General features: G+C 32.2%; 2 protein-coding genes across 4 annotated transcripts in view; one reads left to right on the top strand and one right to left on the bottom strand.

Annotated features, from left to right (window-relative positions):
- Positions 1 to 53: 53 nt before the first annotated feature.
- Positions 54 to 5076, bottom strand: LOC110992980 (zinc finger protein OZF). Its single transcript, XM_045628709.1, has 5 exons — positions 4383 to 5076; positions 3433 to 4261; positions 2948 to 3101; positions 1330 to 1476; positions 54 to 249 (listed from the first exon to the last, which is right to left on the bottom strand). The coding sequence occupies exons 1-5, from the start codon at positions 4518 to 4520 to the stop codon at positions 90 to 92; spliced, it is 1428 nt and encodes a 475-aa protein (XP_045484665.1). The 5' UTR covers positions 4521 to 5076; the 3' UTR covers positions 54 to 89.
- A 182-nt stretch (positions 5077 to 5258) lies between these two features.
- Positions 5259 to 27809, top strand: part of LOC110992956 (pyruvate carboxylase, mitochondrial) — a 28981-nt gene continuing 6430 nt past the window's right edge. Inside the window, exons 1-16 of one of the 3 annotated variants that reach the window (XM_022258980.2) lie at positions 5259 to 5401; positions 12970 to 13180; positions 14968 to 15116; positions 15945 to 16085; positions 16606 to 16721; positions 17398 to 17492; positions 18029 to 18197; positions 18502 to 18608; positions 19399 to 19523; positions 19987 to 20196; positions 21012 to 21102; positions 21458 to 21593; positions 22557 to 22739; positions 24472 to 24522; positions 25505 to 25754; positions 26281 to 26428. In XM_022258980.2, coding sequence (XP_022114672.2) covers positions 13091 to 13180; positions 14968 to 15116; positions 15945 to 16085; positions 16606 to 16721; positions 17398 to 17492; positions 18029 to 18197; positions 18502 to 18608; positions 19399 to 19523; positions 19987 to 20196; positions 21012 to 21102; positions 21458 to 21593; positions 22557 to 22739; positions 24472 to 24522; positions 25505 to 25754; positions 26281 to 26428 — 2061 coding nt within the window. In that variant the 5' untranslated portion in view covers positions 5259 to 5401; positions 12970 to 13090. Of the gene's footprint in view, positions 5402 to 6591; positions 6651 to 12969; positions 13181 to 14967; positions 15117 to 15944; positions 16086 to 16605; positions 16722 to 17397; positions 17493 to 18028; positions 18198 to 18501; positions 18609 to 19398; positions 19524 to 19986; positions 20197 to 21011; positions 21103 to 21457; positions 21594 to 22556; positions 22740 to 24471; positions 24523 to 25504; positions 25755 to 26280; positions 26429 to 27809 lie in introns of those variants that run through there. The other 2 variants (XM_022258979.2, XM_022258981.2) reach the window with 2 other exon arrangements.

Raw genomic sequence — 27809 nt, 5'->3', positions numbered from 1 at the left:
AATGAAACAAACAAATTTTGACAAATAAAATTTATTAAACATAATATTTTAAAGTAATTCGTACAATATGTTTTGATATTTTTTATATTTCAACTTTCTATACTTTTATCTACATTTTTATTTATTTGATTTATTAAACGTTCTCCCATGTCTTTGTATAAATAGCTTGATTCAATCTGATTAAAATGTTGAGATGTGTGGCGCCGTAGCTCTGTTTGTAGGCGAAAGATTTCTGGACAGTGCGAACATCTGAAAAAGAAATTATAAATATTTTTTGTAGAACAAAGATACGGCTCATTTGTTAAGTGATACCGTCGCCATTCAATGGCAAAGTTCTCGCGAAAGCGTTGCCGGCCTTTTAAGAATCGGTACGCTTTTGAAGGAAGTCGAATAGGTTCGAAATACTACGGTGAAAAGCTGGTTCCGTAAATAAAGCTCAGTTGTGGAACGAGATGATACAGGAATTTCGTACACTACTTCGACGTTCGACGAAAATTAATATCAGCTGCAGGTCGCAAATAACTCCTCTGAATATTTTTCATGCTAAATCACGTCGAAAAGGGATATAACACCAAATTTTTGTATGTATATTTTGTTCACTTCGTAATATAACTAACTCTTCCATAATATAGCTATAGCAAACATACCTTGCTAATTGAATAACAACACCAATGTTTAATATTCAGAGACCTTTGTTGTTGTTTGACAGACAATGTTTTACAGACTGTTAACAAACTCTATGGTTTCATAGATGTATAACATGTATAACAGAAAATTAGTTACATTAATTTTTAAATATCGATGTACAATTAAAATTCATTACAATCTTTTATCGTTAATATGTAACAAAATAGTATAAAAACAGATAACAAAATAGTAAACAAATGTAAATATAATGTATTCATCTGATCTAATAATAATCAAACAGTTTACATATTCAAGTGCTCATTGACCATAGGCTTATTATATGTTAGTTTACATTTTTAGCCATAGACAATTGTTATAAAAGAATTAAATTTAAAATAAAACTTTTCTTTTTAATTTTATGGCAAAAGTTATAACTTTATGCCAATTTCAAGTAAACAAAGCTTTATCGCGGCGATAGTTTATAGGATACGTCAATATTGGACATTGATAGGTTGACAGTGACTTTCCACGCGATGTCAGTATTATGTATTCTATTTAAACGACGAGCGATTATTACATATTTCCAAATCATTATTCATACATATCAAATATGTGTATGAACCGCTTTCTATAATAATTTTCCATACAAAAAAAAGTATAAATAGCTATTAGATTTGTTTTTCGTGTTTAAACAAAACTTACTTATACAATTTCTCTCCAAGATGCCCTCTCGTATGTTTCACGAGATCATTGCTCTGTGTATATGCTTTATTACAAATTTCACATCTGTATGGTTTTTCGCCTGTATGTATTCGGTGGTGTCGCTTAAGACCTCCTTTACTTGTAAACCTGTAATTATTATTAAAATTTTACTTATAAATTTTGTTTACATGGAAAAGTGTAAACCAGGCTGTACATATAAGACGCTTAAACGCAGTATGAAGATGATGGCCATAAGTAGTAAGGTTTAGTTTAAACCTTTTTTTCGCCGAGAATTAATCATATGCGGTAACCATTAAATCACGGACATGGACAATACTGTTTTTATACATTACAGCCATTACATGCTAATAATTAATTAATGCACATTATGCAAACTAATGTATGGATAACATAATATTACATAGTACAGTAATACCCCGACTTACGCTACCTCGACTTACGCGAATTCGGAGTTACGCGATTTTCTCGTCTATTCATTTTTTTTTGAACGCCGCGCAGTTAAAGTCAAGCGGCGGCGTTTGTTTCTGACTCCCCCCGCCCGCATTTTTATTCGTTCATTTTACAACAGGCACAGACGTGTAGTGAAGTAAACTGTGTAGGATAGTGATGATGTTCAAGAGCTTGTGGATTCACACAATGAGGAGGTCACAAATGATGAGCTCATATCAATGCGTGAACAAGAGGAAGAAATTGATAATCATGATTCTTTGGATTGAAGAGAATCAATTGGAAGATCAAATGACAGTTGGAAACTTGACAAAAGCCCTCAGTTCGATTGAAAAAGGGTTAACAATTTTGGAAAGCATAGACTCCAATGAAGAGCGCATTTTTGTTACAAAACATGGAATTAAAAAATTACTAGGATGCTACGAGGAGATATACGGGAGAAGAAAACGACTTTGTAATTACAATTTATGAAACCTTCTACATCAAACTAACTTCGGATTGCGTTTATACACTCTATTAATATAGTTTGTCATATTATCTAGAATGAGATACTAATTATTTCCTAAATTATTGTTTTATTTAGTCTCCAGTCCCAATTAAACATACTTTGTATGTCTTTATATGCAAATTTGTACCCCGACTTACGCGAATTCGACTTACGCGGATAGCGCTCAGTCCCACCACCTATCGCGTAAGTCCGGGGTATTACTGTATACATTTATAATAATAATAACTTCAACTTATTTCATATTAATTAATATATATTTAATGTAGTATATATGATTAATATCGAACTATACTGTATTATGACGTAACACTGTTGTTAACATAACAAATTACTCTTTTGGTTGTTATTGACCTAAACATAGCCATACTCAACTATCATGAGCAAAGGCAGTATGAGGGATCTGTTAATAAGACAAAGGGCAATTGAGCTTAATGAACAGCAATAAGCAGCAACTATATAATAAGAATTGTGTAAGATGCATTGCCGGCTTTTAAAAAAGTACACTCTGTTTTTAAAATGCTTGCAGAAAAAGGTACATTTTGGCCCCAGAAGACATCAGGAACAGAAAACATTGGTTTAAAAAAATTGTGTCCAACCACAACAAGAATCTTTATCATCAATAAGAAATAGATTTAAACTTACTTCTTTGGACAGGTTTCACACTTATAGGGTCTAATACCAAGATGTCGGAGTTTATGTTTGTTTAATGAACTCCTCTTTGTAAATGTGACTCCACATTGATCACAAGCACACTCGGGTTCTCCTGAATGTGTTTTGAGGTGGGATTTTAGTTCTCCTGAAAGTAACAATAATATGTTTTTTTACAAGCTTGTTAATACCACAGTAGAGCAAAGGCTCATACATCTACGACAAGTGAATAAGAGACAGAAGAAATATCAATATCTTTTTGAGTAGCAACACACAAACACATCTATGGTTTTAAAAACAAAATGGTTAAATGCTTGAGTGGATTGATATTTTGGTTTGAACCACATAAAACCAAAAAAATATTTTCAAAATGATCAACACAGACTAATAAGTTAAGCAAAGCTTTATTCAAAATACATTAATATTGTATTGTCTTCACATTCAAAATTATATTGTACCAACGCATTAATAATACATACCATTAGTAACAAACTGCTTAGCACACAAGGTACATACAAAAGTCTTTAACCCATTATGCCGTTTCATATGCTGGCTCAAATTAGTTCTACTAACAAAGGTCTTTCCACATGTTGGGCATAGATTCAGTGTCTTCTTCATATGGTTATTTAAATGAGTTCTTAATGTTGACAAATGTGCAAATGCCTTCGCACATAACGCACATGTGTGAGTTTTAATTCCATTATGTTCATTTATATGTTCCATATAGCGACTTTCTAAGGGAAATGTTTTGGAGCACAGAAAACACTTATACGGGTGGTTGTCATTATGTATTTGTTCATGACGTTTTAAATGGCTTACTTTTTTAAAAACTTTACCACATTTGAAACAAGACAATATGCGCCCTCTCTCAGTATGTTTACGTTTATGTGCTGATAGTGAGTTTATAGTTTTAAATGAAATGTTACATACATTACATAGTAGATTTTGGTTGATCCGTTGTCTGATTGGATTATTATACAACTTTGTCTTATTGATATTGCAGTTTAATGGTGAATGCTCCTTTACATGATGTTCTAATTCAGGTTTGCTCTTAAATTCTTTATTACAAACATCACATTTTAATAGAGGTGTGTCTATGCAAATATTTATATTTTCAGCAGCACTATTTAGAAATACTTCTTTAAGGTTTGAGTCTGGTCTTACTTGTACACTTAATTGTTTATTAAGAGCAATAATTTTGAACTGATGATCTATATCTTCGGCAAGCTTCTTGAATTTATAAAACGTTACTAGACACTCATAGCAAGACTCGCATATTTTCTTGGGTAATAAATCTACTTTTTGGACCTGGAAAATAAATTCTATTTTACCAAGAGAATTATAACAGTTAATTTATAAACTAAAAACAAAAAATACTAATATTATTACTAAAAACTACTTTATAATATCACCAAGCAATACACTTTACCTGTATTGAAGTGCACAAGGTCAATATATTGACCAAATCCTGTTCATCAAATATATCCAACATGTTGTCAGAATTTCTTTTTAAGCAAGTCCGACAGCAATCAACGTAATTATTTGGTGTTATCAAATTGTTTTCCATTGAAGAAAATAGGTATACTCCTCAAGAGTAATTCATTAACATTTATTCAGAACCTATATAAATTAAATGGGTTTAAGGTTATAACTTTAAAACTAATTGTTTGTTTTAAAACAAAATTTTATAATAACTGTTAAGAACGAGTATTAGATATCAATTAATGGTATAGTTTATCTTATGATAAAATATTGTATCACAACATCGCTGGTTACATATTTTATAGTGATGATAATAATATTGTTGCTGTTGTGTGTGCACAGAATAACTATTAAGTATTCACTATTAAACAATTAATACGGATTACGGATCACCTATGAGTTGTGGTTAATAAAACACACACGAAGAGTTCAAAAGAGAAAAAAAAGTTTTACATAGTTTAGTTTTATGAATTAAGTTCCTCGCAGATGTGATGAAAAGGAATGTATTGAAACATAAGAAATTCAACCATACTTTATGATGGTGATAGTGAATACTGAATCAAAAAGGCAATAAAAGTTCCAAGTAAAATAAATATTATTGCTAAGAATCGTTACAATGTATCACTGCAAATATATCTGCATGTTATATATCTATTTTATGCCAACATTACAAATTTACATGTAATTTAAGATTTTTTCGTATACTTAATATGCGGATAGTAAATCTAAATATATAGGTATGTACTATATAGTACTACTAAAATATAAATGGCAGTGCCATTTTTAGGTATATTGTGTTTTATTATCTGTGGTTGACATTTTTTTAGTTTTTCTTGTGTTGAAGACAGCTTGAACTTTGAAGTTAACTTTTTGCCTAATTTCAAACGTATTTGTTTTGTTTCTTCACTTACCTACGTTAGAAAAATCGCAAACAAGTTTTATTAAGAACCAAAATAATTAATTTTGGTAAGTATTCGTAGGTTAAGTTATTGTATTGTAATGTTGTTTTAAATAAAATCATTAGCTTACTGAAAATAAAATTAAAAATGCGTTGTCGTCTTTATTATCTACTGTTAATAAATAATGTATGGTAATGTTGTTAAAAAAGATCCCAAGTAAATATATGCCATATTTATTGATATTTAGGATTGAAAATATTACGTAAGTGTGCTATATTATTTTAATCACCTTGAATTAGTAACAAATTACAATGTTATTATTTTAAGTATAACTACACAGTACTTAATGTCGTTATATGAATCTAATATTTAGTGCTACTTTCAGTTTTGAATTTGCTTTTATTAATTTATTTCTTATTCTTAAACAATTTTACCTTCGCTTTCTATGATTCTTATCAGAATCTTCTACATGCTAGTATATACTTAATGCATTGTCCTAAGTTAAAATATTCAAACTTTATTATTTAAAACTTAGAATTGTAAAAATTGTGTGATGTGTTATATTTGTGGTTATTATGTGACTGAGATATCATATCGATAAATGTACATTGATTACATATTATGTATTATTTAGTTACATGGGTTCCTCTTTAACTTAAAACTTGAGTCTCGTAGATTAGTTTAAAATTACATACAGATGTTAATGATATTAAAATTTGCTACAAAATGAAACAATATTTGTAATAGTAATGTGATTTTTAAAAGATGAATAATTCAGATCTATTTTACAAATCAATCATGGAATAGTTTCTGATTCATACAAACATTGTCTTTATACAAACAGTGACCCCGCCTTAGAATACCCTTATTCATGCCAATATTTGACTGTACGGGTTCTTTACACAAAACAATTTCCTATATTGGTTACAGGCATCTCCAACCTAAACTACAAATTTAATGGTAAAAACTTTATTTTCTATTTTTTTTAAAGTTTTAGATTATATATTTGGACATACAACAAAAGTTAGTTACTGCAAATCATTTCTACCAAATTGTAGTAGTTGTTATAATTAGTACTTGTTATAAAGTTCTTATTTGATCCTATAGGTTGACAGGCATTTTTACAAATCATATTATGTATTTAAACAAAATATTAATAAAGTTTTCATTGATAATTCTTATTGTGAAACAAGTAACAACAGAGCGTAAGTTGTTGATAAGCTTACTTAGAGGTCATTATGACAAGCTCTGAACACTAATTTACGTCAGTTTCTCGTTGGTAGTGGTTGTGTGCAGTTGTGTGTGTAATTTCAAAGGTAAATAAAAAAAATATGTTTCTATGACCTTTGTTCAGAAGTCAAACTGATCTTGCTTTTATCAACACTGTTTATTCATATGTAATGAATAACGCCATTAATTGGATGCAGTGTGAATATAATTTTAACTCTCATTTCTTATTTTCTGAGTTCAACTGCATTTTCTTGTCAATATCTTGTTGGGGTTTTACTTTACTATGATAAGCTAAGAATATATAACGCCATATTATTTATGGGTTTGATAATAGTTTATACAATGAGTGGATCAATTTGATATCTTCTGTAAGTTGAATTAAAGCTAAATATTTATAATAATTGCTCTGAAATTGTATTATTATCTTTTTTCTAATTCGTAAAATTTACTTTTATGAATAATTCCCTAATTTTGGCATAAGTTAAATATTTTCTATCTGACTAACATTTATATAATTATGAATATCTAAGATTTTGGTCTATTTGAAGTCACGTTCAGAACGGAGCGTTTTCCGAAATAAAATACAATCTAACGATTAAGCAATTATTGGTAAAATAATTATATTTGACTGATATCAAGGGCACCTTGATTAAGTTAATCTTGAACTAAATAAAACTAGAATATCGTGTGACCTCTATCTCTAACGCCCTTTTAGTTGCATTGGTTTTAACTTTGTATTATATCAACTCTATTTTAGAGGATAATTACAAATTTGGTATTGAATTTCTATGTGTATTGTCTTCGTAAACAAATAGGGAAGGATAAATATAGAATTCTATTCAAGACATACCTACGTTATTGTTTGCATAGAATAAATTATTTTAACGTTATTAGACTATAGGAGACTGGCGTCACTGTTTTTAATTACTTTATTTAATGACTTAATTTAAAAGAATAGTACTCATGCAGACGCTTTTTAGATTTTTATGAGTACGCGCATAGCATTTGAAAATTTCTTTTAATGTAATTTGTAAACTAGGTTTTCTGTGGCCTGCGTGGATTTCGAGTGTTATGGAGAAAAACTTGCAACCTCTTATACAATCGTAGTTTATTAATTACCGTAAAAATATATTCCACTATTGTTATACAAATTACCAATCGCGAATCTTGTGAAGCTGAAATATAACTTTATATCAAGTACTTTTTCAATACTGTTTCAGTGATGCTAACTCCTACTGAATATAGATTAAAAATCCCTTATGTTTTTGTTGTACACACGGTTTAAGAGGTCATTTCAAGTATGCATCAAAAATACATTCGACTAAGTACTACATACTAGTATAAAATTTCGATATTGGAGTAATTTTATAATTGTATGATATTTCAGTTACGGCCACGTTTAGTTTGTTGGGTTCTAGGATCAATATAATATAGAATAATCTTTTATAAAGTAACCTTAAAAATAAATTTTCTGGAATCCACCTAAATTTGGTGAGGAAACCCCCCAAGTTGGAATCACTACGGATTATTGACGTCCATAACGTAAAAAATACACAAACGACCTTTGGCCCCTAAAATGTTGATCTGCATAGAACGGCAATAAACTAGATTCGACGTTTCATATACACATACAAATCGTGTACTAATGTTATTATCACCCGTTTGTGTATTTAAAAAATTACGATCATTGTGAGTTCCAACTGATGTTTTTAAATGTATATGCCTTTCGTATTATATTTCTGCGATAATTGTAGTAAAAGTATCCATAACTTTGGGTTTTAATGTAAAATGTATATTTCCAGTCAGCTCCTTATGTTTGTTTATGAGTAAGCAGAATGTTATCAGTCAATACTACATTTATCTAATCATTTAGTAGATATGTTGTAATTGTTTAAGAGTTTAAGTGTTAAGTTCATAAATATATCACTACTTTTTGTCCCTTGATTAATTAAATTAAACTTATTTTGTACATCAAACAGTTACTTGATTGATAAAACTAACGGATATAAACAGAAATTTCTTTAAACAATTCTTTGAATTTACATTAAGTACTTTCGATTTCTCTACCTTAAAAAAATATGTACTCTATTTTACTCTTCTAATTAAAGTATACCTAACATTTTCATTAGGTCAAAATAAGATATTTTTATATCAATCAATCAAAATGAAATAAGGTTCTTAGTAATTGACAAAATTAATACACGTTCATGATTTCTTCTTGATATTTACTATTGGATATGGTCTAAACTCGTATTTACGGTTAACATAATGTAATTTTATATAAAATTTATATGCTGAAATATTTTTTTTAATTTTATAGATCGTACTTTAACAGAATAAAGCATGAAATCTCGTAACCGTAATATGGGAACTAGATTAATTTAATTTTAAGTATACTGCGATCTACTTCACGATGACTTGACTTCACCATGCAACCAGGTGTTAATTGCGCATCTAGATTGAAACTCGTAAGTTCAATCGTGCAGAGTCTAGAATCGCACACGTAACCGCTAATTCGTGATGAATTGTATCACTAAAGAAAAATTTAAAATAAATTGTTTATATCTAGTTCAATGACCTATACGCTCCGGCAATTCATGAGGAAATATTGTAGACAAATTTCGGACAGCAAAGATTCTGATTTTACGCAATCTAAATAAATGGGTGTAATAAGTTTCATAATGCAATGATAATAAAAATAAAAAGTTGATTGCTTACATCACATCATTGCAGAAGTTTTATTATCTTTAACTATGTGCCCCAGCGAACTTTGTTTCGTCTAATTTTTATTTAGCCTACCTTTTTAGTAGCTACATACCAGCATATGGAGTATATTGCTTATGCTACCTCATAGTAAAAAACTATGTAGTACAGTTTTTTGTATATTTTTAAGTTTTTCTCGTATTAAAACCTTTTTATTAATAAAGATTTGTTTCTCGCCTCAGTTCGTAGTATAATGTACATAATATATCTGACAGACCAAACTTTTCAACGGGTAAGACCTATATAATTAAACAAAATAAATATTACCTTACCTTGTCGTAGAGATACGGGGGCTGTCTTAAAAACAACAAATTTGATGAACTTTGAAATTGATTAGTCGGATGTATAAAAATGTTAGTGAAAAATTTTTAAGAAAATTTTTAATTAAGTGTGTAGCACTGGCATAAAAAAATACTAGAATGTTGTTACGGACTTAATAGAAGAAATGTGGAAAGCCCTATTTTCTTCAGTTTCAGATATACTGAATCAAATTTGTAGGTGTGTTATGATTGAAGCTGGATATTATTCTACTCGCAACACGTGATGTTAAATATGTAAATTGAATAAGAGGTGAAGAGTCGTTTTATTGCCATAAGAAACCAGTTTTGAGACGTTTATTATTATGTCTTTATTAAATTGATTAATGAAAATAACAATTGATTAGACTTAACGTTTTCCAAATGACTTAATGAAACCATACAGTGTATAACCACCGTTTGATGGTAAAGAGATGAGAATTGACCAAGGGGCTTCCCGTAATCAAAATTCTGCAACTGTTTCCATCTCGAGAAATTTTCCTGAAATTGACCGATTTCAGGAAAATTTCGCGAGGAAATTTCGCCTATTATGACTTGATGTCACTCTATACGAAAATACCTTCACACATTTGTATAACGATAAGGATACTGTTTGTAAACTCTTTTTGTGTTATAAACTAGTAGTTAGCAAGATGAATACCGGCAGGTGAGTTTCATCAGATGTCAAGGCAGGATACGATATTCCACCCGTATCACCTGGACGTCCGTAATTCCACAACTAAGGGATTTTACTGGCGCGCACCACGATTTTGTGAATCCAGCTGTCAACTGATATATTACCGAACTAATTCGAAAGAAAAGAGTGAGGAAAACTGCAACCCTGAAAACTTACTGACGTATAAACTTCTTAAGTGATATGAATTGCATTTTAACGGGTTATAACTGTAACAATATAACTACAAAAACCGCAGTTTTTATGGTACATTGTGAAGTAGTACAAATAGCCACATTGCATAACCAACCGATCAGATAAAACCACAATTACATACACTATAAGATTAGATTTACATAAACATGATTTTGAATATCGTTTGGCACTATGTCAAATAATTTTTGAAAGCAAAAGCCCACTAAAATTATTATTCAAAGACATATTGTGTACCACAGATTTACTTCTAAAATACGTTTTAGTACGCCTTGAGCCATTACCAATAAGCTACTATCAATATTGTATTCGATTTGGTTGTTAAGGGGTAAAGGTTAAATTTCAAATTTCAATCCATACCGTTACGTTTATATTATTACGTTGTTTTCTTCTAAACCAGTTTCTAGCCTATATGTGCCATGCCCCGCCTTTCTAAGATTCTTATGCCCCACATAACATTATAAAAATATGCATTGTTATTTAGAAACTTAAATGATAGGATCTAGAAAGTAATTACAAAGAAATAGTTAACGAAACACAGTAAGTTTAAAAAACAGTGTAAGTTTAATTTAAAACATAATGAAAAACCGAAATTAAAATTCCAAATTATTTTAATGAATGGTCGATAGCCCCCTTAATCGAATTTCCCTCCTGTGGGGCGTGGGCCCCTGGTTGGGAACACTTTTCTAAACGACTTAAAGAAATACCTCAAAGAACATCCAGCAACATACAATAAAGCATCAAGCAAATTACGACGTGTCTGTAATTTATGGTAATTGACAAGAATAAATCGTATTGCATTCAAACTATTCAGTTTCACTAACAAGCTCAATAAAACGCAAATTGCGTCGTACTTTGTTTTTATTTTACGCGCATTATCATTCATAGACAAAAGATATGCTTATCTTTAAATATTCCAGCTGTTAAATTACTATTTATTTATATATAATGAGCAAAAAACGTAGATTCGAGTCTGCACCTTATTTTCAACAATGAATTAAATATCTAAAATTTTGTCACAGGACTCAAGACAGGTATGTAACGAGGCAGTACGTTGGGTTTGTTTGTGATTAGCCAAACGGACGTAAGATGACGTATGATTTTGACCAATGCTAGGGACCAATCAGAATTAATCCAAATCTGAATAGCCGGGCGTATTTCCCGACGCGTAACACGTCTTTTGTGAAATAGTGTATTGGAAGCAGTGACATGTATTTGATGGCAGGGGAGTAGAGTAAAAAAAAATAAAAAAAACAGAATTAATCTAATAAAATAGTTTTGTCTTTCATTTTACTTCTCATTCCGTGCTATTATATATGCATATCTTTCATACATATTCTGGCAATAATGAGCACATAGAAATATTCACTATGGTGCTGTTGTTCGGAAGATTAGATATAGTAATATGTATCTATTTTTATAGGCAAATGAGATCATTGTATAGTGCTTATCAAAACGAAGCGACTCCATCGGTATTGGACCCTGGATCTATTACGGTATACGCAATCGCCAGTCATGTTATCGTCATAGAGGGTAACCTGTTAATGACAAGGCGTAAAAACTAAAAAAAACTCGAATTTAATCTGATAAAAATCTATAATTTAACTCAGTCGTTATAAATCTATTTCCGATACACGAGAACAAGATTATGTTATCTATAATTGTTTGGTTCCAAAGTCCATATTAACTCTTATTGGATTAAGAAGTGATTTGTTTTGCATAACAATAGTTTCCTTACAGGTTTTGTTTGCACAGAAAACAATATTGATAGGGTTTTTTTTTGATATACCCACACACAAAAATTACAATCTAGCCGAACTTGAGACTAATAAGTAATTAAAGATTGGAAGGAAAAATCAATTTTTTTTACAGCCATCATTGTAATGCTCGATGTCAGGTTTAAAAGCCGCAGGTTTAAGCCACTAAAACAAAATTATTCTTGTGACACCGATTGTTCGTTAACTTGAAGTGACTCGAAATACTTATATGTTATGAGTAATTTTTAGGATATAAAGAATTATTTCTTGGAAAAGATTTACAACTTAGAAGAAAACAAAAACTCAGAAATATATGACCAATAAGTCTGTGCCTCAAATTTCTGTATATCTTCTGTGATTATATTCGGTGATTCCGTGATTTCGTTCCAGATACATTAATAATATGTGCCTATTTATCATAGAACACGCTGATCACCAAAACCGGCACATCAGATGTATTAGATTAAGTTAGGTTATGTAACTTAAACAAGTGTTATATAAGACTTTAAAATTTAACTGTGTGTTTGTGTTTCCACCACACAAACTTCTTTTCTGTTTCATATGTATACACTAAATAAATAAGAATTATACTGGGTATCAATAAAAGCTTATTAGTTATAAAAGTCAGAATATTATTTAAATTAGGTATACCTATTTATTAAAAATATATTTATTTTATGATATTTCAATTTCCTTGTTTCAGAAAGTCGAACGAGCCACTACGAAACGATATTCTAGTCAATTAGATATTTTTAAAAATGAAATAGTTTTAGTATAATATTAAATAAGAAATATATACTTAAGCCTGTACCTAGTTAAGCAAAATGCAGATTCTTAAAGCAAGATTCGCTCTAAGAGCTTCGGCCTCACAGTTCCAAGCGTGGAGTTCTTCTAAGCATCGGACTGCAACTTCAGTGAGTATAATTTTAATATATAATATATATGTATACGCATTCGTTTCTTTGGGGTCGTTCAAGTGTTACGTAAGCATTATAGGGGCGAGGGGGGAGGGTCTTTGTTTTTATTATTTGGTGATTACGTCAATAGTAATTATTTACTTTTTACACATATTTATAACCCACATAATGTCTATGCTTGAAAACGATATTCGAAGATTCCAATAATTTATACGTTTATATACTTTTTATATACTTCTTTATATATTTGTTTATATGAGAGCTTCGCTTACGTATGCTGACAAGAGTACTACTTGAATGTAATACTTGAACGGCTCTATCCTCTAATTGTGGAGTTAAAATGCAGAGTGCATTGTAGCTGAGTTTCATCATGCAGATTACAAATACCCGTACCACCTCGACCTCCTCGTTCAATAACTGAGCGTTTTTTAAGGCAGTTTTCAGTCCCACGAATATGTGGAAGCAGCTGGCCCCTGAAATATTTCTGAAACGACTTAGGGTCCTTCAAGAAAGACCTTATCAAGTTGCGAGCATTTTGGCTATATGAGTTTACATGTACTAACTTAACGTCATAGCAAAACATTTCACATTCTTTGTTTATACTGTGATGAAAAGAGAACAGTGCTCCTTTATCGGCGTTAGTAGCTGCTTACTCCGATTCGCGGTTATATATTTAATTGCTCCTGATTATTTAAATTTATTGATCATATTAATCTTAGTCGACATATACCCATCTGGTTCTATGTGCTGTTATTCAATTATGCCTATATTAAAATGAAAATAAATGAGTGGTCCTAAAAACCATTTAGGTCTGGTCCTCAGAATTTCGTATCTGGTTCATCTTCGTTTGTTAATCTAATAGGCAAGTAGATGATCAGCCTAATATGCCTGACACGCGCCATTGACTTTTTGGGTCTAAGCCAAGCCGGTTTCCTCACGATGTTTCCCTTCACCGTTCGAGAGAATGTTAAATGCGCACAAAGAAAAAGAGTCCATTGGTGCACAGTCGGGGCTGGAACCTACGACTTTAGGGATGAGAGTCATGGCACGCTGAAGCCACTAGGCCAACATTGCTCATATGGGCAATATTAAAGTGTATATTTGTTTTTGTTTAACAATGCATTGTGCCTAGAGAGTGAGAGAATAAATAGTCTATAAACGAACTAAGCCTCGTTTGAGGCTTAGTTCGTTTATAGACTATTTATTTTTATAATAATGTAGATATTATAAATATTGTAAGGAATAAACGAACGGTTGTAAGTACCGTAATAGATTTCTGCTTCTTTGGTAAGACCTTGAATTAGTTGCCTTTAAAATGCTGTTTAAAAATTCATGGCTGGGTCATTGACTCGCATGTTGTATTATTATTTATTTTTACGCGATTAAAATAATTGAAATATATTTTAGAAAAGATCGCTTGTAATATATACTGTAAATATAGCATTATGTATGATGTACTTAACTTCAATATATAACATACATTTTAATATTATTATAATTTAAGTGTTCTTACTTGGTCGAGGAATGGCTTCCTCGCCATTATAAAAGAAAACGAGAAACACAAATGGAAGATTATATAAAAAGAGCAGCTGGCCGTATGAGGCTTCGTTAAGCTAGACACAGAAAAGAGTAGAAGCTCTTAGAGGAGGCCTATGTCCAAGAACAAGCTGTAAAACAGAAATAAACCAGTTTGCCGATTAATTATTAGCATACACTAATATATACACAGTACTTCACATTTGTAAGTATAGGTTGCTTTATAAACGATAATAAATTTATTTCAGGACACGAAAAATGTAGAATACAAGCCAATTAGAAGCGTATTGGTAGCAAATAGAGGTGAAATTGCCATCCGTGTGTTCAGGGCATGTACGGAGTTGGGTATCCGCTCCGTCGCCATCTACAGTGAGCAGGATAAACTTCAAATGCACAGGTATTTTTCATTTGTTTGTCTTGGTCATATATGTAGACAGGAAGTTCACCAGATGTTAAGTGATAAATTGCCAGAAGGCTCGCAAGTGGCATTTTAAGAATTGGTACGTTCCTTTCTTGAAGGACTAAGTTGAATTGGGAAGGAACGAAGAAGTATCAAATAGCCAACTTCTCCTTGTGTCTCTATCCTTACGTGTAACACGATTGTTTAACTTAAAAGGTTATACAAACTCAAACGACACTTAGAATCAAAAAAGAAAATAAGTCGACTTGATTCGGAAATACTTCAGTGGGCTGGTACCCAGTTGTGTAGCAATGTACAAACAAAAAAATAATAATTGCTATCTCAGCTCAATGTAGAATTCGGGGATTTCCGCAAAGTACCTGACGCTGTCGTGGGGTATTCCCCCCTCTATGCAAGACAACGGCATGTTCAAACTATCTTGACTTACGCGAGTACTATACACAAAACCCACAAAATAACTTTTTTTTACAAAATTTTGGAAAAGGTATTTTTCCTTTTTGTAATACTTCAGATCTTGGTTTTGTAATTGTATAATTACATTGTTATCTGTGTAATTATTTTTTTAATTTTGCTTTGCACTTTTTGAATTACAATTTCTTATCGTTTTCCTTATTAGAGTTTGAAGAGATCGCTTGTTAGCGATAAAACCGCCCATTGCTTCAGCGTTGTAAAAATTTTCAGTATTTCAGTAATGAAAGAGATTATAATTACTATTATAATTACTTTTGAATTTTCAGTAACCCTTCAAATAATTTCAAATGTTCTAGTTAAATGCTATCGTTGACAATTTTATTAACTTTTTAGACAAAAAGCCGACGAATCGTACTTAGTTGGAAAGGGCCTTCCACCAGTGGAAGCGTACTTAAGTATTCCTGAAATCATTCGAGTGGCGAAGGAAAACAACGTTGACGCTATTCACCCAGGCTATGGACTGCTTTCTGAACGGTAAGATTTAACAAATTACGAATTTTGTCATACATTTTAACACTGGTTATTTTGGGATATTATAAAATAATATATACCATTGGCTATCTGATATGGTCATATGATACCCATCGTTGCTCACGTCACACACTAAAATCATTAAAAAAAATCGTTAGAAAATGTTTTTTTTATGATTTTTTTTATTAGTTTTTTTTTGTTTTATTTAATATTTGTATGGTCTCTTCGTGTATGTCATGTTTCTCTATAAGTGCATCACATTTAAAATTGCATTTTGTGTTTTTTTTACCTATGTAACAGTGTGCTGAAAGTTGGCTAGCTTTTATAAATAAAAAATGGCGCTACAACCTTTTAGTTCTGGACCTCAGATTTCTGTAAGAGTTCTGTGATTTCTGATAGGCAAGTACGCGATCAAACTTCTGTGCCTGACACACACCGTCGACTTTTTGGATCTCGTATCCTCGAGTAAGACATAGGATTTTTTCAAAGTACCCTCTCTTATCTGATAATTGTAACAATTTAGGTCAGACTTCGCTCAAGCAATCATCAATGCTGGAATCCGATTTATCGGTCCTTCACCCAAAGTTGTTCAGCAAATGGGAGACAAGGTTGCAGCCAGGATAGCTGCTATTGAAGCCAGTAAGAAATTTTATATTACTGCAGTATTAAAATTTTTTAAAAACCTAAGCACAGAGAAATGTTTTAACTTTAACGTCTATATATGTGTCTGTCTATGACCTCGTAGCTCCTAAACTAATTTTATAAGACTGACTTGATCGAGATTTTTGAATTATAATGAGGTTTCAGATATGCCAATCCTTTTTGTTACGATTGAAACCCATCACGCCGGCTAATTACTTTTTTTAACAAATGTTAGACCAAACCTTAGGCACCTATGAAGCTTCTATTACTCTTAAGGAGTAGGAGGACGGAAATTGAGGGTTTGGTTGGGTTCAGTTTTGAAAGATATATTAATGTTGCGGCAATGCGTCTCTTTCAAACTTTGAAAATAAAAGAGACAGAACATTATTTGACTGAAATGTAATCGAATGTAAATACATATCGAAAAGGCCGGCAACGCACTCGCGAGCCCTCTGGCATTGGGAGTGTCCATGGGGGGCGGTATCACTTAACATCAGGTGAGCCTCCTGCCCGTTTTCCCCCTGTTCTATAAAAAAAAATTGAAATTTTTATAGTTTTTGTAGAAACTTTTCATTAAGTGAAATATACGATAGGTTGCCTACATGTAGGTATAAATATATTTCCATGTGCTTGCTTACTCTCATATATGTATAATATAACATCAAATTTTCAGAGGTACCAATCGTACCTGGTACTGATGGACCGGTCACGACAAAAGAGGAAGCATTGGAGTTCTGCAAACAACATGGACTACCTGTTATATTCAAGGCAAAATTTAAAACCCGATTACTTTAATATTGATTGTCATTCAATTTCAAATATTGAATGGTATGGTAAATTACTTTTAATAATAATAATGACCGTATTCATTACTGTTATTATTATTAAAAGTAATTTAATAAGTCATTATCGAAAAATCAAATAACAACTTAACGGTTTTGATTTATTTAACTTTGAAATTGATTTTGAAAAAATAGCTTAACATTATTTACATAAAATTGCTACAACTGTTTATTTAGATGTCTGTCTCTTGAATTGTTGCCATTTTATCTATTATATAATCACAAAATTGTCTTGTATTTCCGTCGCCGAGAAACGTCCCCGTGATTTATTTGTGTTTAAGGTGGGTATCTTAAACACAAATAAATCTCAACCATCATCAATTTATATAATACATATATACAATTTATATGTAAGGATTATTGAAATGTCTAGGACTTGCGTTCAAGTTTAACGCAAACCCTAGACATTACACGGTTTTAACGGTTAAACCATAGAATATGTGTTAATTATCTGTACTTCAGGCGGCCTATGGCGGTGGAGGTCGCGGTATGAGAGTAGTCCGTGAGATGAGTGAAGTAACGTCTGCCTTCGAGCGAGCCTCTTCTGAAGCGCTTGGCGCTTTTGGAAATGGCTCCATGTTCATTGAGAGATTCATCGAGCGACCAAGACATATTGAGGTTCAGCTATTAGGTGAGTTATGGTCTGTGATTTCAACGATGACACGTGTCAGTTTGACAAGTGCTGTCATTTGTCAAAAAGCCCACAGACTACACAATCATATTATTCTTTAAATCCAATAAAACCTGTTTTTACATATTTTGCAGCCACAACTTAACTTTCTGGATAAACCAAAAATAATCATTTATTCGTTTAGTTACAGATAATTTATTTATTATTCCATTACAATTACATCATTTTAAAAATCTGTATTTGTTTTCACTCAACTGCTTTGTATTTCATTATTAACTAATAATTAATATATTTCCGTTTTCAGGTGACAAAGCAGGCAATGTTGTACATTTGTATGAGCGCGATTGTTCCGTACAGAGACGTCATCAGAAAGTTGTTGAAATCGCTCCAGCGCCCAGGCTCGACCCCGAAGTAAGAACTTAATATGTAATATTTTATTATATTAAGATTTTAAACTATAAACATAATTAATGTTGAGTTATTTCAAAAACATATTTAGCGATATCTACAATCAGTGTAATGTCGTCATACAGTATATAACTACTGGAGTCTTCGAACCGGCCAGTGGTTACTCGAGGATTTTTCCTCTATGTTGGAGGGAAAGTGCATGTCCACTTTCCATACATACTGAGTATGATGGAAGAAATTTGCTGATTAGGAAATTTTTATTAAAATAAAATATTTATTAGTTAGTTTGCATTCCTTAATGTTACTATTATTCGAAATTCTTCGTGCTCCGCGTCCGTACTATAGTTGTGTTAGTATAAATTTATGTTATATTTATTTTTTTAGTGGTCTAGTTCTTGAATGGCCCCTTTTAGGGTAAAAGCCTCCTCCATATTTTTCCGCAGAGTATATCTATAAATAATTAAATAGCTGCTGCTTAATATCTACCCGCTCACCGTCTACCCAACACACCCTATGCACACTTTATTATTAGTAAAAATTATTATAATTCGCTCACTGACTCACTCACTAATTCAGTCACTCATTCACTCGTGGCAACACCGACGTGTTGATAACAGTTGAAAAAAAAAACAACAAAAATACACAAAATAAAAGATGTAATTATATTAATTTTGTAATGGAAGAGCTGGCAACCCTGACACAGTATATATTACTTCAAACGTTTCCCAAATCTTACACATGGGAATGCAAATGTACTTTAAATAAATAAACACTTTTTTTATTTTGTTTTTAGACTCGTCAACGAATGCTGGATTGTGCGGTTCATTTGGCTCGTCACGTCAAGTACGAAAATGCGGGAACTGTCGAGTTCCTGTTGGACGATAAAGGAAACTTCTATTTCATTGAAGTTAACGCTAGGTAACATTAACATTATTAATTCAATATTAATTAGTCTAGCTATATAGCTGTAGTATATTCGGAACCTTGCCTAAAGGGACTCCTTTTAATAATATATTTTTATTTAAATTTTAAGGTTAGTTATTGGGTATATTAGAATTACTATTATATTCTAATTCAATATTTAAATTAATATATATTTTACATAAAAACAACTCTTTAATGAGTTTTATCAACTGCAACTCTGGTCCAGTATGGCTCCAAGGTCAGGCTGATCTTGCCATCTTGCTTTTGAGCGCGCCTGTCTTCTTCTCCCATCTCTTCTTTATCCGAGTATCTAATTTTGTAACCTAGCCTTAATCCTTTCCATTGACATTTATCTTTCCTTTGACATTTCGCAAGTCTTTCTCGGGGGCTGTTTAATTCATACAAAACTACTATATAATATAATATCTATATGAATCTAATATATTATTAATTACAGATTACAAGTAGAACACACAGTAACTGAAGAAGTAACAGGCATCGATCTAGTGCAATCTCAAATTCGAGTTGCCGAAGGCATGACGTTGCCAGAAATGGGTCTCACACAGGATAAAATAAGGGCGGACGGATACGCGATACAATGCCGAGTGACCACTGAGGACCCGGCGAATAACTTCCAACCTAGTACAGGCAGGATTGAGGTGTTCAGGTAAGTTTTATTTGCTGTTCTCTCTTGGGTCGGTAGCTCATGTCTGTGCAAGGAAGCAGTGGACTATCTCTTTCACCGGTTTCTGTCTGTTTTAAGGACGTGTTTGGCTACATTTTGCCATCTGTGTTACCAACTAGGAACCTCCAAGTTTTCATCGCTTGCGCATTGTATGGCCGAAATAGGAGATAATTTGATGTCGGCACTGACGAGTTGGGTCGTCCATACCTGATTGGTCCGTTTCGTAGTCCACGGTGTCTTAAGATTTGCCTCCAGCTCCACATCTTAAATCAATCTTTTGCCTTTCTTCTTTTTTCTCTTTCTCTTGTTCCTTTCTTATTAAGTTTTGGTGTCTTTATTTCCTTTTCACAATGGTGCTAACTGATGTATGCGTTTAATTAATATTAACGCTGTGAAGCCAATTGATGTGAATGATGAAGAAAGAATTATATTATAAATATATGACAGTTAGGTAAATATTAATTCGTTCGTAATGAAATAATTATTGTTATAACATCGCAAAAATGTTTTTTTTATATATAATGGGAACGAGCCTTCCGTACGCCCAAAAAGGACAGACATCGCTTGCCATGGACCCATTTTTAGTAGGTACTCTGCCGCGCTTTAAAATTGTGCACATTTTTTTTTATTTATTTTTTTTTGCATTATTAGGTAAAAAAAAGTATTTCCGAACCAATTAGACTTAAGACTGAAAAAGAGTGTAACAATTTTTAAACTGTCGTCAACGCACTTGCCGTTTGCCACCTAATACATAAAAAATCTATCTATCTACATTAACTCTGTTGTGTATATTCTAGATCTGGCGAGGGTATGGGAATTCGTCTGGATTCAGCCTCAACTTACGCCGGGGCTATTATATCGCCATACTACGACTCGTTACTCGTAAAGGTAAACTAGAAAATACTCACAGTCTTTGTTTGTTGCGTCTGAGTTGATCTTCATAAGATATACATGTATGGGGATGTTCTATATTTTTATAAATCACAACCCATTTTTATCTTTGTAAATTGATATATTTCTTCACAAACAACAGTAATTAATTTATATTTTTATAGAAAGGCTCAAAGGAAAAAATACATGCTCACTCATCTTAAAAGTCTGTTCTGAGTGATGTCTGTTTTCTTCTTTTCTTAGTGTCCTTATGTTGCCACATACATCAAAATTATATAGAAAATACTACACCATAATATAGTATGTACATATTTAGTGCGTATCTATGATACGTATCTATAATACTATTTAGGTGATATCCCATGCTCAAGACCTGTCAGCTTCGGCTGCGAAGATGAGCCGCGCCCTACGCGAGTTCCGTATCAGGGGCGTGAAGACAAATATTCCGTTTCTACTAAATGTGCTAGAGAACCAGAAATTCTTAAATGGTAAGATTTAATTATTTATTATATTAAATTAAATAAATAATATAGATATTAGCGATATTGCCCAGTATGTAAAACTATTACAAAATAAATCACGCTGCAACGTCTGAGGTCTAGGCCTCAGATATCTGAATCTATTTCATGATCAATTGTCAATCTAATAGGCAAGTAGGTCTTTCATGCCTGACCTACGGGGACTTCTTGGGTCTATGGCGCAATTGCGCAGATAGAAAGTACATTGGTGCACAGCTGAGAATCGAACCTACTAGCCACTAAAAAAAAACAAAAGACAGTCGTCTCATTTAAGGTTTGACCGATTGAGTGACTCGGTGATGGCTCCTAGATGTTTTGAGTTCATTTCAGCCTCTAAAAATTAATATACAAATTAGAGGAAGTTTGTGATGTGACGAAATTGTTCCAAGTTTTACGAGGTCGATGAATTTATTTCCAACACACATACAGTAGTCAAGTATTTCTAACATAAAAACATCTTTAGGTCTTGGCCTCAGATTTCTGAATCTGTTTCATGATCACTTTTAAATCTAATAGGCAAGTAGGTGATCAGCCTCCAGTGCCTGACACACGTCGTCGACTTTTTGGGTCTAAGACATGTCGGTTTCCTCACGATGTTTTCCTTCACCGTCCGAGCAAATGTTAAATACATAGAAAGAAAGTCCATTATATAATTTCTAACATACATAGTAATAATTATAATATAACTTGATAAACAGATAATTAAACCATAATATTGGCAGCATTTCCTCGCTGTATTGCGATGCTTATTCGTTGAGGGGATAGCACCAGCTAGGGTCATCACTCATCGATGCTCCTTGTCTAGCAGGCATGCACCATTAGCACCTGTGCATTTCAACCCTACGCCCCAAGTTTCTCCAAAGCGTAGAAACTAAGGGTGCTCCAGTATTTTATGTATTAATAAATAAAATATTTATATAACTTTTATTCCAGGCGCAGTAGACACGTACTTCATAGACGAAAATCCACAGTTGTTCATGTTCAAGGCATCACAAAATAGAGCTCAAAAAATACTTAACTACCTCGGTTACGTATTGGTTAACGGACCTGCCACGCCCCTGGCTACCCAAATACCACCGTCAAATGCCAAGCCGTATATACCACCAGTTCCATTGGGTATGTTGTTTTGAACTATTCAATATGTGAGAAACATTTAAAAGTGCCATATCGAAAATTTGCAGTGCTCACTTAAAATAAGTTTATTGACTTAAAATTACTTTTTTTTTTCAATATATAGTTATATTAATGTGATTAAGTTAATTTTCCAGTCAGCACCGGGCACGGTAGGTCAATTATGATTATAAATGTCGCTTAAAGCTTTCTAAACGTTTCTAGACAAGTGATTTTTTCGTAAGCTTTTTCGGATGAAATCCACGTTTTTGAAATAAACGTATCACATTCATATTTCCACCGTTTAATTTTATATTTCAAAGTAAACTACGCTACTGTTTTGTTAGTATTTATTCGATGCTTAAAGTCAGTTAATAATATCGACTGAGTGAGTTCAAAAAACAAATATAAAAAAATCATAGTTGTACTACTGTATTCATAGACTGTTGAGACTAGAAAATTCAAAGACAATACTTTCTTATAAGCAATTTACCGATTTAGACTCTTTGGCTCCGATGTCATGTAGATACTCTTCTAAATTATATAATCTTAGACATTTTCATAGCTTTCCGAATATATATTTGAGTTTATATAACAGTAAATTGTCTTTACCAAAACTACTGTTGTAGCACTGTTAAAATACCTGTGTTAACATTCATTTGTTTTCAATATGTGGAACCAGCCAGCCACTGATGTATTTACTAATTCGATTTCAAGAAAAGCGAGTTCCAATTGTTGTAGCGATAATAACGCAGTTGATAGCGATTTGGTACCTACTGCATTCCATGGGTGGTATCAATTAACATCAGCCTCCTGCCTCCTAGTTTAAAACAAGTAATCTTCTACTGAAAAAGCAGTCAGGCGTGATCTTATATGAATGACTTCACGCTTACGAAATGTCAAATGTCTAAAGGATTTTTTAACTTTTCTATAGTTTTTAATTTTAGAATGTTATGCATTTGCCACAGATTAATGCTTTAAAATATTCACATTTTAATTTGTTATTTTTTATCTGCTTTAAAAGTATGTCAACACTAACGGTGATTTATAATTTGAAACGCGTATTCGCGTAAACGATATATTTTTATTGTTTAAAATATTCACAGTTTCAGAATTAAGACTTTGACCCGTATGTCAAAAACCAATTAAATTTTTGACGTTCAGTAGTCAAAATTAGGCGCCGTTCAAGTATTACGTAAACAAATTTACGGCAATTTGTCCCCCCTCCATCTCCTCTTGTCAGCAATAGTAAGCAAACCTCTCAAAAATAAATAAACGTATTATTTATTTGTAAGAATCATTGAAAATGCATTCAGTTTTCAAACAAAGACAATTTGTGGATAATATGTTGTATTATTATGTGTAAATAATTACTGTTGACGTAATCAGTAAATAAGAAAATTAAATAAACCCCCTTCAGCCCTGTAGGGCTAACGTAATATATGAACGGCCCTTAGCGCCAAGCGTGATCTCTAATCTCAAGAAATAATCCTTTAAAAATATTCCAAACATTTCTTCTCACTGAAACAGTTAAATTCATCCTTATTTTTCTTCATAAGTGAAACTTCTAGAAACTAAAATAGATTTTCCGTAATTCCATGGCAAATCATAATTTCTTTAACTTTTGTTAACTCGGGTTGTGTTTGTCCACTATCTTTTAACAATTCTTAATATCATGGTTTTAGTTTTAAGTGCACAGCACGAGCATTGCACTGTCATTGTTTTTTTCCTACTTCAGACCTTTCCCCAGAGGCGATTAGAAATCAAGAACTGACTGGCGAAAATACAGGTAAGTGATGTTTCGATTGTTATACGGTGATTTATTAAAAATGATTTCAATAAAAAAAAATATATAAGCTGTACGTAACTTTCATTAGAATTATATTAAAAAATGTACGCATTTAATATTTTCTTACCTACATAGTAGTAATAATAGTCAAAAATTAATTTAAAGAATATTAAAAAAAACTTAAAAAGTTTGGTTTCTGCCACTGTACCTGAGGTCGTGGGGTCATTAATTCGATTCCCGACTGTGCACCAATGGACCTTATTTATATGTGCGCATTAAACATTCACCCGAACGGTAAAGGAAACCAGTGGCAGGCACAGATGTCTGATCATGCACCTGCCTATTAGATTGAGAGAGTACAAATAATCATGAAACAGATACGGAAATCTGATGCCCAGACCTAAACTTTATTTTTTAATCCTGACAATATTAAAGATTATTAAAAAAAAAAATTATTTCAGAATGTTAATAAACTAGGGAAAGTTAGTAAGCATTTGTTGTAATTTGTTTATTTAATAAATCACCGTTTCTCATTTATAACGTCTAAGGCATGTCTATTTAAATGTGAAATTAAAAAAATGCTTTTATTTGTGTTGTCGTGTCGTTAATACAATTTAACAAAACCGTTTAATACATTGTAAAACTAATAAAATCATGGTCATATTTCTTATTGCTACAAATAAACCATGAACATTAATGTACCTTGTAATCTAGTCACATTTTTCCTTAACAAAACTGTAAATTTTTGGAAAAACTTATCAACATTTATAGGTTCAAGTGTGTATGTTTCACTTGTCCTTTTTCTTTAATGCTTTGGTTAACATGTGCCTGATAAGTGAGTTGTGAGTCTTCTGCTGTGTTCTTACAATTGCAGCGCTAGTGGCACACATACAAAGAAATTCGACATAACCAGCAGTTGAGATTTGCACGCTTAGCACACCGTTCACAGCATTGGTCTTACGCCTAAATGTCAAATTTCCAGCTGTGAAACCACCTAAGGGTTTCAAACAAATTCTCCAAGAGGGCGGCCCTGAAGCTTTCGCAAAGGCTGTACGCAATCACAAAGGTCTATTGCTGATGGATACGACGTTCCGTGACGCGCACCAATCGTTGCTAGCGACGCGTGTACGTTCGCACGACTTGTTGGCCGTGTCTCCGTACGTAGCGCACAACTTCAGCGGTTTATATTCTTTGGAGAACTGGGGTGGAGCCACTTTCGATGTTGCTTTGAGGTAAGAATAATAATGTGTTTGAAAAAAAAAATGTAATATACATTTATGATCTATTATATTGTAGAGGTATAATTGTCTATATAAAAAATTCGTAATTCCATTTGTAATTATGTCTACGTATACGTACAATCAAGATAGTGAATTCCTATTTCCGATTTCATTTGTGTACCTCAAACACTAAAATATCATTGATTATTGCTTTTTAATGAAACGTAGGATCGGAAGATTGTAAAAGTTGACATTTTAATTATTTGTTCGTCAATATAATTCTCTAATTGATTTATTGAAATAACATAATATTGTCTAAAACTATATGTATATTTTTTTAAGCTTTTTTAAGTTTATATGTAAACTTGATTAAATGTCCTATAACCCTTAGATGGGGCAGAGAGTTTCGCTCTTGAAGCACATATAAAGGATCGTACAATGTGTTAAATAACATTAGATAATATAAACCTTGATTTTCTTTTAAATGTGTACTCTCCGACTAACCTTTCAAAGTTTTACAAGTAATTTAACAATGCAGGTTCCTCCACGAATGTCCCTGGGAGCGTTTAGAAGACATGCGTCGTCAGATTCCCAACATTCCCTTCCAAATGCTATTAAGAGGAGCAAACGCGGTGGGATACACCAACTACCCGGACAATGTGGTCTTTAAATTCTGTGATATGGCTGTGAGTAATTTTTTAAGCTTTTATTAAATTTTTAATCATGCTTTGGTGTGTACCATCTCTTTCTAATCACCAATCGTTTGTGCGGAAAAACAATCGACAGTCATCTTGATAATGCCTCCGGAGTCGTTGTCGAGGCCCGGCAGGACGTGCCAAGCCCACCAGACCTAGTATCAGTAAATAAAATCCCTTTAAAAAGGGGAGATTTGACATTCCCCTGCTCTTTCTTTTAGATCTGGCTGATCGCGTGGCAGATAAATTAAGGGTCCTATTAAGGACCTAAGGAAAAGCTTTTGAGTATTACTTACATTTAGCAAGTGAAAATAATTTACGGTCTCTGGGCCATCGGGTTGCTTCAAATAAAACAGATAATAACACTCGCGTACAACAATATATTATAAGCGAATGAAATGTTAATTGCTATGAAACGAATGAATGCAATGTAACTGACCATTTACAAAATCGCCACGCTTATAAAGTTAAGAAACCCTGACAGAGCATAATGTGTGAGCCTTGGCTCATATAATAATACTATTTATATTATTTGTTTACATTTATTATTATTAATTTACATTTCTATCAATGGAGCAAAGTATATATTTCAATAGGTAGAAAATGTAATCAAATTGAGGTGATTAAAAGTATCAGTCTTAGTCTTCTGGCACATCAATTACAATGCGTTTGAGATTTTTTCCGTTCGCTCCAGATATTATACTTTTGAAGGTCTATATTTATATAACTTTTGATATGATAAACTTTTAATAAAGAATAGGTCTGTTTTGTCATTACCAATTGTAGCCCAGTCATATTAGGGCTTTCACCTCGGAATGAAAGATAATAAGCTGCAAATTGGTATGAACCTTTGTTTTGTCATTCTAAATGTTGTCTCAAAAGTCACAATCGTTATCGTGTCCGCGTCTCAAGATATTCAAGGTCAAAGGTCACAAAAATCGGTTTTTCGCGAATATCTGGCTTCCTATCGGTTAAATGAGATTTGCATTTATTATAAAAGTTGTAGGCTATAAAATTCCCTACAACTTTTGTTTAAACTTTTTTTTCATACGACCAACCGTTTTGAAGGTAGAGCGCGAAGTGCACATCGTACAGTCATATACGGCCTAATGCAAGGTCAAGCGTGAGTTATGGTTATCAGTACGTTATAAAGTCAATTATTTACTTGGAAATTTCAATTATTAAACAATGCCTATTATTTATGTACTATCTATTAATTATTTATATTTAATTAAAGTAAGTAACTTGATTATTTATATATAATTATTCATATTTAACTATTTAAGTATAAAATATTATTAATTCTGGATTATATATTTTAGTTTTATTTTAAGTTAAAATGATAGTAAGAGTATATATTTTACACATATTT

The sequence above is a fragment of the Pieris rapae genome, chromosome 6 (genome assembly GCF_905147795.1).
Source record: "Pieris rapae chromosome 6, ilPieRapa1.1, whole genome shotgun sequence".
Taxonomy (NCBI): Eukaryota; Metazoa; Arthropoda; class Insecta; order Lepidoptera; family Pieridae; genus Pieris; species Pieris rapae.
This window is presented reverse-complemented; position numbering and strand designations above follow the sequence as displayed.